The sequence below is a fragment of the Rhinoraja longicauda genome, chromosome 5, assembly GCF_053455715.1.
Source record: "Rhinoraja longicauda isolate Sanriku21f chromosome 5, sRhiLon1.1, whole genome shotgun sequence".
Taxonomy (NCBI): Eukaryota; Metazoa; Chordata; class Chondrichthyes; order Rajiformes; family Arhynchobatidae; genus Rhinoraja; species Rhinoraja longicauda.
Window position 1 is genome coordinate 22,823,686 of NC_135957.1, and position 12,378 is coordinate 22,836,063.

The 12,378-nt window shown below is 41.5% G+C and overlaps 2 protein-coding genes across 6 annotated transcripts in view; one reads left to right on the plus strand and one right to left on the minus strand.

The window, feature by feature from the left end:
• Positions 1–93: 93 nt before the first annotated feature.
• On the minus strand, positions 94–7,661 carry dpy30 (dpy-30 histone methyltransferase complex regulatory subunit). The gene is made up of 5 exons (XM_078399078.1): positions 7,537–7,661; positions 4,132–4,178; positions 3,979–4,026; positions 3,233–3,375; positions 94–398 (listed from the first exon to the last, which is right to left on the minus strand). The coding sequence occupies exons 1-5, from the start codon at positions 7,649–7,651 to the stop codon at positions 326–328; spliced, it is 426 nt and encodes a 141-aa protein (XP_078255204.1). The 5' UTR covers positions 7,652–7,661; the 3' UTR covers positions 94–325.
• A 1,109-nt stretch (positions 7,662–8,770) lies between these two features.
• The window catches only part of spast (spastin), a 46,838-nt gene continuing 43,230 nt past the window's right edge, over positions 8,771–12,378 (plus strand). For all 5 annotated transcript variants that reach the window (XM_078399079.1, XM_078399083.1, XM_078399080.1 and 2 more), the window contains exons 1-2: positions 8,771–9,142; positions 11,003–11,086. In XM_078399079.1, the coding sequence (XP_078255205.1) occupies positions 8,815–9,142; positions 11,003–11,086 (412 nt within the window). In that variant the 5' untranslated portion in view covers positions 8,771–8,814. The remainder of the gene's footprint in view (positions 9,143–11,002; positions 11,087–12,378) is intronic.

Genomic DNA, 12,378 nt, shown 5'->3' on the forward strand with positions numbered 1-12,378 from the left:
TCTGCTATATTATAATCCTTTCAAATATTTCTGTCACATCTCCAAGGACTTTAATTTTACAGAACACAATTAGTTTTCTGAGGAAACAAAGTGTACATGTAAAAACAGTTGGTTTATTTAGAATCAATGTTTACATAAATTACAGTAAATGGGCAAACCCTGCAGTTACAATATATAGACAATGAGCCATTCCATAAATATCCTGGTGTTCCACACTGGCTCATTTTCCTTTAAAATTCGTTTATACAAACTATGATATCCAAACTCCGAGTCACTTCTGCCCTCAACAGTATGGGAGTGGTCCAAACCCGTAGTTCTGTGCAATCTAATTTCTCTCTTCAAATTGTGTCTTGTTCTTCAGAAGGTAGGCAGCCAAGAATTCAATTGGATTGGGAGGTCTGGAAAGCACAACATTTACTGCATAATGTTTTATTTTAACCAGGGTTAGCAAATGTTCTATTAATATCCAAAAGGAAAGTATTTGTGCATTTTCATTAAAGGTTTAAGTGAAGAGATAGTAATGGCACCAGATTTAAATTAGCACTTTCTGATTGCAACTACTTGGGGGTCATATTTGCAAAGGTAAATTAATGAAGGGAAGAGTCCGATATATTGTGTACATACAGAAGGCTTGGAGGGGCAATTTAGTTCAGGAGGGATCCCCATGTTATAGAAAACTGGAGAGAACTAAATATTTCCACTCTGCACTAAAAATGGCAGTAGCAGAAATAGGAAATTCCTACCGTTGCTGTTTTGGATATCTGCTCCATGGGCATTACCCACATCCATTGTGTTATCAAATTACACATTTTCCAGCTACATCCCTCCAGCACAACACATGATAATGTATCAGATGCCCAGACAAAATTAAACAATTGACAAGACTACAAATAGTTGATTTGGTTGTGCAAAGTGGCAGAGTGAGTTTTACAATCCAGAATTTGTATTTTTTATTCAAGGATGGGGCAATCAGGATAGGATGTTAGGTATAAAGAGGAATTTTGCAGCACACTTGTACGAAGTAGTGTTTGTCAATTTCCACATATTGATGCCTTTAATTGAGAAATTAACCTATCCCTTTAGATGCTGCCTGTCCTGCTGAGTTAGTCCAGCATGCTGTGTCTATTTTCAGTGTAAACCAGCATCTGCAGTTCCTTCTTACACCCTTTAGAATGAGATCAACATCAAAATTAAGAGCACAAGCAGCCTAGCAAATATCAACAAACCAGGCTACAGTTTCCCAATATGCAAACTCAGCCATGCTGATCAGCCAAGTTGAATGACATGTCCAGGAGGTTTTCTGCCTCCCAAAGAGCAACAAACAGTTGAGTGAATTAATTCCATGGACAGCAGAACTAGCTTAGTTTAAAAACAAACCCCAAACATGATCCAAAGTGACTCAATTCCTTTGCTCTGCTGAATACAAGTTTGTAAAGAATGAGATGGTATATTAAATATGGGATTTGAAATGAATGCATTGAAAAACTGTTTTTCAGACTTCCCTACCTTTTAAATATAGTTATCAGGACAATTTGAGAATGGAACATTTCGAATATGTAGAATACAACTGCTAGAATAGAATTACTCAGCACATTCAGCAGCAAGTCTCTTGCCTACGCTTCAAGAAAACAGCACCATGACAATGACCATTACAGATTGGATTGATATGTTTAATCAGAGTTGAATCAGATCAGACCTGTGGTCTCTCGCCCACCCAAAATGAATCTGCTGTAACAGTTCATGACAAGTCAGCCCTTTAATAGATCAAGAGATAATAATAATAATAATAATAATAAGCATTTATTTTATATAGCGCCTTACCGGGTGCTCAAAGCGCTTTACAAAAACAATCAACATAAAAACAAACAGACAAACTATCCTAACGGAAAAGAGATCCCATGGAAATCTTAGTTATGCCAAAAACCTGAGAATCTCATCCTCAAGATGAAGTTCTGCTTTGTCTACCTTCTCAACCATAAAGCAGCAGTAGTAAATGTAACAGGTAGTACTTGTCCAGTCCCTACATTGGACGTAGTGTGGCAGGAATTGTTGGCAGTTTACAGCACTAGATCCACAGATTTGAGATCTTTCAATCCATTTCATTCATTACCAGTCAGAGCAGAAAGTTGTCATCTCAAATTGATTTGAATCATGCAAAAAATGTTTAAAAAGAGCAATTATAAATTGGGGGAAAATTTCAATTTAACAGGAACCAGGTAACTCACACACATTACAATAATTTGTATATTTGTGGGTTTGCTCAATGACCTCAACATATTCTGATAACAATAAAAATTCATTGTAGTGCCACAGTTCTTAAAAGCATTGTATAATTAGGCATTTGTTATCTTCTGAGGATAAAAGAATGGTACAGTTTTTGTTTCTGCAGGGAATGGCCAAACCAAAGTGCTCAGATTACCCATGAATGTGGGAATCTTAAACATCTAGAAAGATGTTTGTGTCATTACCAGTACTTTCTGACATTGTACTCCAACTGCAGATCCATGCCTTCTGCAGTTATCCAGCTATTATGTTGGGAAATCAATAGAAAATATTAGTGCATGTTCAGCAGCTCCAATAATTTCAACAGGGATAAGAGGGGAGGCAGGATTTTCTTTAACTGAATTTAAAAATAATTTTGATTTTCCTTTCCATCTGAGAATGAATGCCATTCAAAGTTTTTTCACGACCAGTAAGCCTGGGATTCGACTTAATCACCTGTCAAAGCAATTCTGCAGCAGGTCTGGCATTTTCAGTGGGCAGGGTCTGCATGTGACAGTGCCTTGCCGGTCAGCAGAAAGCGTCGGGTCCAGGTTTCCGCTGTTAAGTGCAGACAAGGAAGCTGCAAGAATGAGCAGTCAGCCGTTGACCACCGCAGGACGGATAGAAGGTCCACACCATTACAAAAATAGAGGGCAGAGCGAGATACTGGACTTCCTACAAGTCACAACCCAATTTACAGAAAAAGTGGAAAAATACCACTGTATAAATATCACTACTGCCTTGGAACCATGTCTAAAGGTTGCTTTCAGTTACGATTTAGTTAACCACTCAGTTTAAATCTTCTCACTTCATTTTACAATATCTGAATGTCTGACTTCAGTGGATTTCAAAAACATACCCCCCTCCTATAACCCAAGGATTTTTTCCACCCATTGACAAGAAGCATTTTATCTAAAAGAAGCATGATCCAAATAGCAGGATTTACTCAAGTTTCCACAATATATCTTACCTTTCTTTTGCCAGAACCGATAGACCTTGTAAAAGAATGGGCACGACAGTTTGATCCAGATATGCCCGAGTTGGAAGGGACTGCAGGTCCACTTTCTGCTTTGATGTTTTCTCCGCATTCAGTTTTTCATTCTCAACTATCCTCTGTTCCAGAGAAAATATGTACAGCCTCAGTTATAGACAGTACATCTTCAAAGTAGTATAGCTCATAATCAAAACAGATTTATTCCAAAAATGACCTTTATTTTATTATTAAAAAAATTAAGCTTCTTTCAAACAGATTTGTACTTCTAATCATGTCCTCAAACTCCCATACACCTGCATTGGTATCTAGCTTAATTTACAACTTTAGTTCAAGCCTGGAAGAGGAAGACTACCTAATTATGTAAGAGGACATGCTTTGTCAGTAACATCCACAACCACTGAACAAAAACCCACTGCTCCCTCATTGAAGTGCAAATGTTTGAGCAAACAAACTCCAGCTCAGCAGCCCAGTTGGCTGCAAAGCCTTCACAATAGTGAGATTTTGTTCAAGTGTATTTTTACTTATTTGTATAATTTTGTTCTTACAAAGTTATAAAGGTAGCAGCCAGCTATAGAAAAACAAATACCAGCTCCAAATCCAAGATCTCACCATATTTGTGCCATTTCAAAATAATCAAATGTAATCAGTAAGAAATTGCATGCTCATAGGCTTGACTACATGAAAGTGTATTTGGAGTAAACAGCCACATCTTAGATTTATACCTGCACGTTCTCTGTGAGACCATATTCTGCATGAGGATTTTCTGACATCTGGAAAAGAAACACTTAATCTGAGAAAATTACAGCTTCTGTCCAATTCATATAAAAGTTAAGGAACTTATGCTTGTTTGTGAATTATTTCAAGAGTGGTTTTACCTGTATCTGTCCTTCCAAGTTTGGTTCAGAGAGTGTATCGCCATGTTCTAAGAAACAAGAGGCAGTGGCATTAAAACCCTGATCCAGTGGGACTGATTCAGTAGAATTGACTCAAAGGGGTGAAAGCACTCAACTCCTTGATCAATGTACAAGTAAAACCTTGATGGGTATATAATTAGAATTGCCAATGGGAAAAAAAATTACATGACAGGTATTTTGTAATATCTCAGGATTTTAGAAAATATGGAAAATAGGTGCAGGAATAGACCATTCAGCCCTTCGAGCTAGCAACATTTTACCTGAGCAACATGCCAAATGGCACTAGGAAGGTGAACATGGCTAAAAATGAGAGGAAATGACAACTACACATATTGGGATAGAAGATAACTGCACATGCAGGATGTCTGCATCTGATTCTACATGGGATTATGGTCACAACATAAAGGATTTTAAACTGCAGGTTGGACGCCGATTTTCAAGAACCCTCGGTTCCAGAGCCTTTCTGGATTAACCGTTTTACTGGACCAATAGAGGTCAAGTGATAATGAAAAGACAATACACCCCTTGGCCTGCTAATGACAACCCTACAATACCTCTAAAGCACCACGGAGTGTCTGAAACTTGCATAAAAGATAAAATGTAAACTGAATATAAATGGAATGACCTGCCGACCCATTCCCGGCTCCCACCGTGTCCCTTGCTATTTAGAAATCTGGCTTCCGATCCCACACCTGACTCACAAAGCGCACCAGCGAACCCTTCTTCACACCCCCCCCCATGCGTTCCAGTGACATAGCTGCTGTTATGGCTCACCTTGTACCCCCTGGGGAGAGCACTTTCTTGGGGTCATTGCCCCCTTCCCCATCTCTCCCCCCCCCCGCCCCATAAGGGGTTGCAGGGGCCAAATTGGGAGTAAAAATGTAATTTATATACAAAAACAATTGATTGGGGCAGAATTCAGCCTATGTACAATAAAGCAAATGCTCAAGGCAAAAGGAATACAAAAATAATGCAGCTCAATACAGGAATTTGATGCGGAATTAAAGCGAATATAGATTAAAGATGAATCGTGTTTAAAGAACTTAATGCCCCCCGCCCCGCCTCAGTGACATTTAGAATTTCTTGAGGATCCACACAAAGGACTATGCTATAATTGGTGCAACAGAGGGCCAGTTGTTAATCTGGCTGGGAGACTATCTTTACAACAGATGATCCAGTAGGAATTATGTATTAATATGCAGAGATAACAAACTGCAAATGCTGGTTTCTTTAAAAATGTGCTGATGTATCTCAGCGGTTCAGGCAGCATATCTGGAGAACATGGAGAGGTGACCTTCCAGGTCTTTCTTCAGACTGGGAAATATTATAAGACATCAATAGATTAGCAGATGGGCCCAAAGAGATGAGTGTGAATGGTGATAGCAGGGTGCAATTGAAGCCCAAGTATAAGGAGTTCTAACACATTAAAACAAAGCAAATAAAAGGACAAATTAGGCAGTGAGGAGTCAGTTCTAGCAAACAAATGACTTTAAAAGAATCATCATTATTCTTCAGTCTGAAGAAGGGTCTCGAACCGAAACATCACCCATTCCTTCTCTCCTGAGATGCTGCCTGACCTGCTGAGTTACTCCAGCATTTTGTGAATAAATACCGATCATTAATCTTCAGTCATTAGCACCAAATACAACTTTAATTATCTGGTAACGTAGAAAGTTAAGGGGCAATAAACAGAGTTTAAATATTTTGTAAGGAATTACTTGGGTAAAGAGAGAAACTATTTCCACCAGTGGTGGATTCTAGATGAAGTGAGTCATAATCTTTACAATTAATATCAGCTCAATTTAGAGAAAAGTTAAGTACTATTTAATGCAAAAGTGTGGAAATCTCCCACTATAAAAGGTGAGAGAACCTTTAAGATGTTAAAATGCATGGATTTATGTTAAGACGACTTTTAGTCTCCAATGTATTCTAACATTGGCTGATAGCCTTATTATTCTTAATTGTATTGACCTGGGTCTCTCACAAGACAGCTTAAATGTGACATCAGAAACAGGTCACAGTGAGTGTAAGGAAGCTAAACTGTTTAAACACCCATTTTTCATTGTTCTATGGTCAGAGGGAGAATGGCAATAAATTTTAAAGATGACTTAAATAACCAGGACACTGAAGATGCACCTTTCAGTGTTTAAAATATAAAACCAACAAAATAACCCGTTCAAAACACATAATGGCACAATTACATGCATCACCAAATAATAACATGTCATAACTGCAATTTTTTAACATGAAGGCTTTACAAGGCTATAAAGACTTTGTCTATCAAGGCTTTACAGTAAACAGATTCAGTGTGACAAATAAGCCAAAATTCATATCTGTGCCACAAATGAAAAATTAAATACTGCCACTAGTTGCCATCTCAATAATCATCTATTAGGTTCTTCCATGCAGAAAAATAATCAAAGCTCACAGGCTTGACAAGAGACAATGAATCACAGAACTGATTTATACCAATGCCAAAAACCCTGATTGGTTTAAGAAAAACTCAAAGACATTGAAAGGCAGCCCAAGGAAGGAACACAGTTAGCCAAATACATTCTGTTGATTGTTGGAATATTCTAGAGGTGGAACAGAACACTCGGAAATAGAACAGGCAATTCAGTGAAATCACAACTGATCTGTCACTCAACCTCTGTCCCATAATCACAGAAACCAAAGCAACAAGCCCATTTTAATAGAGGGTGGGACATCAGTCAGAGAACAAGAACAGAAAAATGTAAGCACCTTAAATGTACTACGACACATCTAAACATTCCAAGATAGTTGAAGGAAATATTATTAAAAAATAATTGATATGAAAGCACAGATATCATGACCAATCATTTTTAACATGACCAAAATTTGGGACAGAAGCAGAGCGAGAAAAAAAAGTACAGTTGTATATGAAATGAACACTTTAAGGGAACCCGGACATCACTGTATTTATCTACAGATGTTAACAGAGCCAATCTGTCTGATCCACCAACTAGTCAATAAGTAAAAGCAGAATCAGGCCAAAGGTTGTTGGGAGGACCAGTCTTTCCAAGGTGGAAGTGAGATGTGTGGACTGGTCTAATGAGTGGCCGGCACAGTGGTTAAGTTGCAGGGCCATTGACCAAGCGAGGAACTGTGGAGTTTAAAGTCCGCAGCCGCGTGAAGTGGGTGGAAAAAGAGCGGCCCCGGATTCCGGGAAGGTGCGGACCCCGCGGTCACACAACTGCTGGAGCGGGCTGGCGGCCTCCCCCGCTCACTCAACCCCGTCCCCGCGGACAATTCCACCGACAGCGGCTCGACCGGACTGCTCTCTCCCCCTTCCCCCTCTCTCTCTCTCTGAGCGGTGGCGGTGCGGGGCCGGGACGCCAGACCTACCTTCGGCCATGTTGTTGTCTGTCTCCACGCACCGCTCCCCGTGAGACGGGCCCTGCCATTGGCCGCCCGCGTAACGCCGCCTCCCATTGGCGCGGCCTGACAGCGCGCTCGCCATTGGCTGCTCCGCGGGAGGGAAATCCGAATGTGCTTCTGCTCTTTGTCGAGGAAAACGTTGCATTTCCACAAATCACTTCAGTTGTAAAATAACTCAGAGTCATTACAAAATACAATCTTGCCCATCCACTGCATCTCCGAAGCGTCGAGAACTAGGGAACATGCGAGTCTGCTGACAGCATGCTCAGTAGTAGCAAGGAAGAGGTGAGTTTGCTGTGGGAGCTGGTGCAGTTTATTTTATTTTAGTTTACTTAACGTTAGTTTTGTTTTAGTTTAGTTTAGTTTGTTGATATGTTGACTGTGCTGTCGTTGACTGGACAGGAGTCGTTGGTACCACGTTAAAATAGGAAAAACCTTGATAATATAGGGTGTCATGTTAGGAAGAACTTCCTCATTAAAAGACAAAGGAAGTCATTTGAAAACTGAAATCGTGAGATCAAAAGATATAAAATCATGGAACTATCAACCAATTCCACAGCCAACATCTAATTGACCGGCAGAACAGATGTGGAAGGATGATTGATTGACTTATGTTCCTCAGTCGGCAGTATGGTACATGTGTCATCAGCCATGGTCATATTGAATGGCGGTGCTGGCTCGAAGGGCCGAATGGCCTACTCCTGCACCTATTTTCTATTTTTCTATGTAACTAATAACAAATAACTAGAATGAAAGTTATTGATTTTTGTTTTGTTATCATACATTAGCTCTGAGGATTATGTTTACTGGCCTGGTAAGCTCCTGCGAGTGAGAGTGCAATAGTTTGACAAGTTGTGTAGGAAAATAACTGCAGATGCTGGTGCAAATCGAAGGTATCACAAAATGCTGGAGTAACTCAGCAGGTCAGGCAGCATCTGGGAGAGAAGTGACGTTTCGGGTCGAGATCAGTCTGAGGAAGGGTCTCGACCCGAAACGTCACCCATTCCCTCTCTCCTGAGATGCTGCCTGACCTGCTGAGTTACTCCAGCATTTTGTGATACCATAGTTTGACAAGTGAACACTTTTGACTCCAATGGCCAATTCCCGCACCTGAACTAACGCTGATTGGTTGCCAATGGGAGCCATGGGCGTTGCGATTGGCGGAGGGCGGACAATGCGGCGCGGCGCTGACGCATGCGCGGCCTGGCCCGGCGCGGCGTGTAATGGCGGACAGAGGGCGGGTGAATGAATTCTCCCGGAGGACGAGGCAGGAAGAAGAAGGGACCGGCCCCAGATCCAGACCCGCCCGAAGGCCATAGCGACAGGCTCTCGCTCCACAAACGTAACCTCTACTACTTCTCCTACCCGCTGGTCGCTGTCTTCACCTTCCTGCGCTTCCTGGCCTTCCACCTCTGGCTCTTCTTCGCCTACGTCTGCCAGCGCCTGGCCGAGATGGCATCGCGCAAGAGCACCCCCACCGTCACCACCGTGGACCCGGAGCAGATCCGCCAGAGCCACCGCCTGGGCTTCGAGTACATCTCCACCGCCCTCGGCATCGACGAGGACGAGAGAGGTGAGGGAGTGGCACATTGGCTTTTGTTGCTCCAATGCAAGGGTTGCAATGGACGTTGTTGTTGGCTATGTCCGCTGGGGATGCCCACTGCCCCTTTAACAATGCTCCAAGTGGACCAGCCGGAACCCCTCCCCCTTCGGTTTAGCTGCACTCCATTGAATGCAGCACTGTATTTAGTGTTTTTAAATGTAAGTGCGAATTTATTGTATAGAGGTAGCATTACAAAAGCCACAAATGCTGGAGTAACTCAGTATGGTAATGTTATACAACGCATGTTAGAATGTAAGGTCGGTCACGGACACTTCATTACACATTTTTTTATTCACAAAATGCTGGAGTAACTCAGCAGGTCAGGCAGCATCTCAGGAGAGAAGGAATGGGTGACGTTTCGGGTCGAGACCCTTCTTCAGACTGTTGTGTAAGAAAATAATTGCAGATGCTGGTACAAATCGAAGGTATTTATTCACAAAATGCTGGAGTAACTCAGCAGGTCAGGCAGCATCTCAGGAGAGAAGGAATGGGTGATGTTTCAGGTCGAGACCCATCTTCAGACTTCAAACATATGTTAGTTTATTGTCTACTTTGCCATATTATGATGCATGGATCTGGCATCACTATATCTATTGTATTGCAATGTAGCAAACATCACGTTTTAGTGTGTTTTTGATTTTGTGTTGCTGCATAACCTAATGCATGTATTAGGGTATCTGTATTAAATGTGAATACTGGGTAATTAGTGATGCATTGCAGTACTCTTACATTGTAACATTATATTAAGTAAGAAAGCTTTAAAATAATTAAATAACTATGCATACTCCATCATCAGGTACAATGAGATCTGGCTTAATCTGTTTCCCTTAACAGTTGATCCCAGAGAATCAAATTTCTGTTTATCTCAGCCGTGGATATATTCAATGATTTACCCTGCTTCAACTGTACTGAGAAAAGAGATTCCACTGCACCTGAACTCTTAGATCCCTCTGCCTGTCAGAGTCCTTGAAAGTGGACTGATAGGGTGATCATGAAAGCTTTTAGCACATTGGCTTCATCAGTCAGAATATCGAGTATAGAAGTTGGGAGGTTATTTGGAGAATCCTGTTTCTAATGGCTAGACCTGTAGGTCTGGTTGCTGAAAAAAAATCAACAATTTGTGTTTACTACTCCGAAAGGCTTCATAAGATCATAAGTGATAGGAGCAGAATTAGGCCATTCAGCCCATTCAAACATGGCTGATCTATCTCTCCTAACCCCATTCTCTTGCCTTCTCCCCATACCCTCTGACACCTGTACTAATCAAGAATCTATCTATGTCTGCCTTAAATATATCCACTGACATGGCCGTCACAGCCTTCTGTGGCAAAGAATTCCACAGATTCACCACCCTCTGACTAAAGAAATTCCTCCTCATCTCCTTCCTAAAAGAACGTCCTTTAATTCTGAAGCTATGACCTCTAGTCCTAGACTCTCCCACTAGTGGAAACATCCTCTCCACATCCACTCTATCCAAACCTTGCACTGTTCTGTACGTCCCCCCTCATTCTTCTAAACTCCAGTGAGTACCGGCCCAGTGCCGTCAAATGCTCATCATATGTTATGTAAATTTATTTATTTTGGCCTCCATCAGTCAGAGTATTGAGTATAGAAGTTGGGAGGTTATTTGGAGAATCAAACCTGCTTCTAATGGCTGGACCTGTGGGTAGTGGTAGCTGGAAAAAAATCAGTAATTTGTGTTTACTGCTCCTAAAGGCATCATAAGCGATAGCTGAATTAGGCCATTCAGCCCATCAAATCTACTCTTCCTTTCAATCATGGCTGATCTATATACATTTGTTGTATAAATTTATCCCTTTGTTTGAATAGGACAGAAGAAGAATGCTGTGGAGTGGTACAAAAAGGGAATCGCAGAACTCGAGCATGGGACTGCAGTCCGGATCTCTGGATCAGGTAAGATCTCAACACATGACAACTTACTGCAGATGATGCCAGATGTGATATGTTGTTCATCCAGGAGGTTGAGTGAGTTTTATATATTTACGTTAATTTAAAATTGATCAATGTATGGACGGAGCATGTGCATACGTAGAGTGCTAGAAGGAATGACGATCTTGGAAAGATCCTTGTACATGAAAATCCTATTTACCATTTAGAGGCACTTTACAATCTAGATGTTGCAACTGTTTTCATTCTGACTTGATGACTCCCTTCGGGTGGATTATTTTTCTCTGGGTTTATTTTCACTCCTCCACATCCAATGTGCTCTGCTATATACCCTGCTGCTATTTGTTTTGTATTTTTGCCCTGCAAGTTATGTTTGCAACTTGAAGCCCATGTCAGGTAATCTGCACACACAAATCTGGCATAGTGCTGGAACTCATAGTCTGGCTAGTTGACTGAGAAAGTGACCAGTTGCAGGCTGCTGCTGTGCCAGTAGCAATGGTGGGTGAGAGACAATACCACACCATTGAGACACTTTTCATGTTTGACATGTGGCATCTGAAATCTGAACATTTGCTGAGCTAGATCTTTGAAACTGGTGAATGTAGAAACAAGGAACTGCAAAAGCTGGTTAATGCTCAAAAGGGTACAATGTACTGAAGTAACTCAGCAGGTCAGGCAGCATTTCTTGAGAATATGGATAGGTAATGTTTTGGGTTGAGACCCTTTAGACTGATTGTAAGGGGGTGGGGGTTGGGGGAAGAAGAAAGCTGGAAGAGGCAGGACCAATCATAGCAGGTGAACATGATGGGTGTAACATGGTCATAGAGCCAGAGAGCAGAAAACTCACAGAGGCGGAGCAGTGCGAGAGGGTCTCGTGTAACACCCGTCAGAGAGAGGGGAACTTCTAAGTAGCCATACCTTGAAGAGAATTTACAGTAGATCAGTCAAAATGTAGAAACAAGGGACTGCAGATGTTAGTTAACAGTCTGAAGAAGAGTCCCGAGCCGAAATGTCACCAATTCATGTTCTGCCTGACCCGCTGAGTAACTCCAGCACTTTGCGTCTATCTTTAGTGAAATATAAACTGGTTATCTGGTCTGTCACTAAGTACAGAAGACTCACTTATTTTTCCAACCATCTTTGACATTGCCATCTCCTGGTTTTCCACTCGGCTGTGCATTATTTGCTTTTTCTCAGGCTTAAGCTCAGGGGTGACTGCTTTTGCGGTTGCATCACCTAGACTGTGGAACAGCATCCCTCTCCCCATCAGAACTGCCCCCTCCATCAACTCCTTTAAG

Bases quoted from the DNA above. Each gene is read 5' to 3' on its own strand.
- dpy30 (XM_078399078.1), bottom strand. From the start codon at position 7,651: ATGGCGAGCGCGCTGTCAGGCCGCGCCAATGGGAGGCGGCGTTACGCG. The intron at 4,179-7,536 runs GTAGGTCTGGCG...CTTGTTTCTTAG, and splicing joins AGACAACAACATGGCCGAAG to AACATGGCGATACACTCTCT. The intron at 399-3,232 runs GTAAGATATATT...TGTGCTTTCCAG, and splicing joins TCGGTTCTGGCAAAAGAAAG to ACCTCCCAATCCAATTGAAT.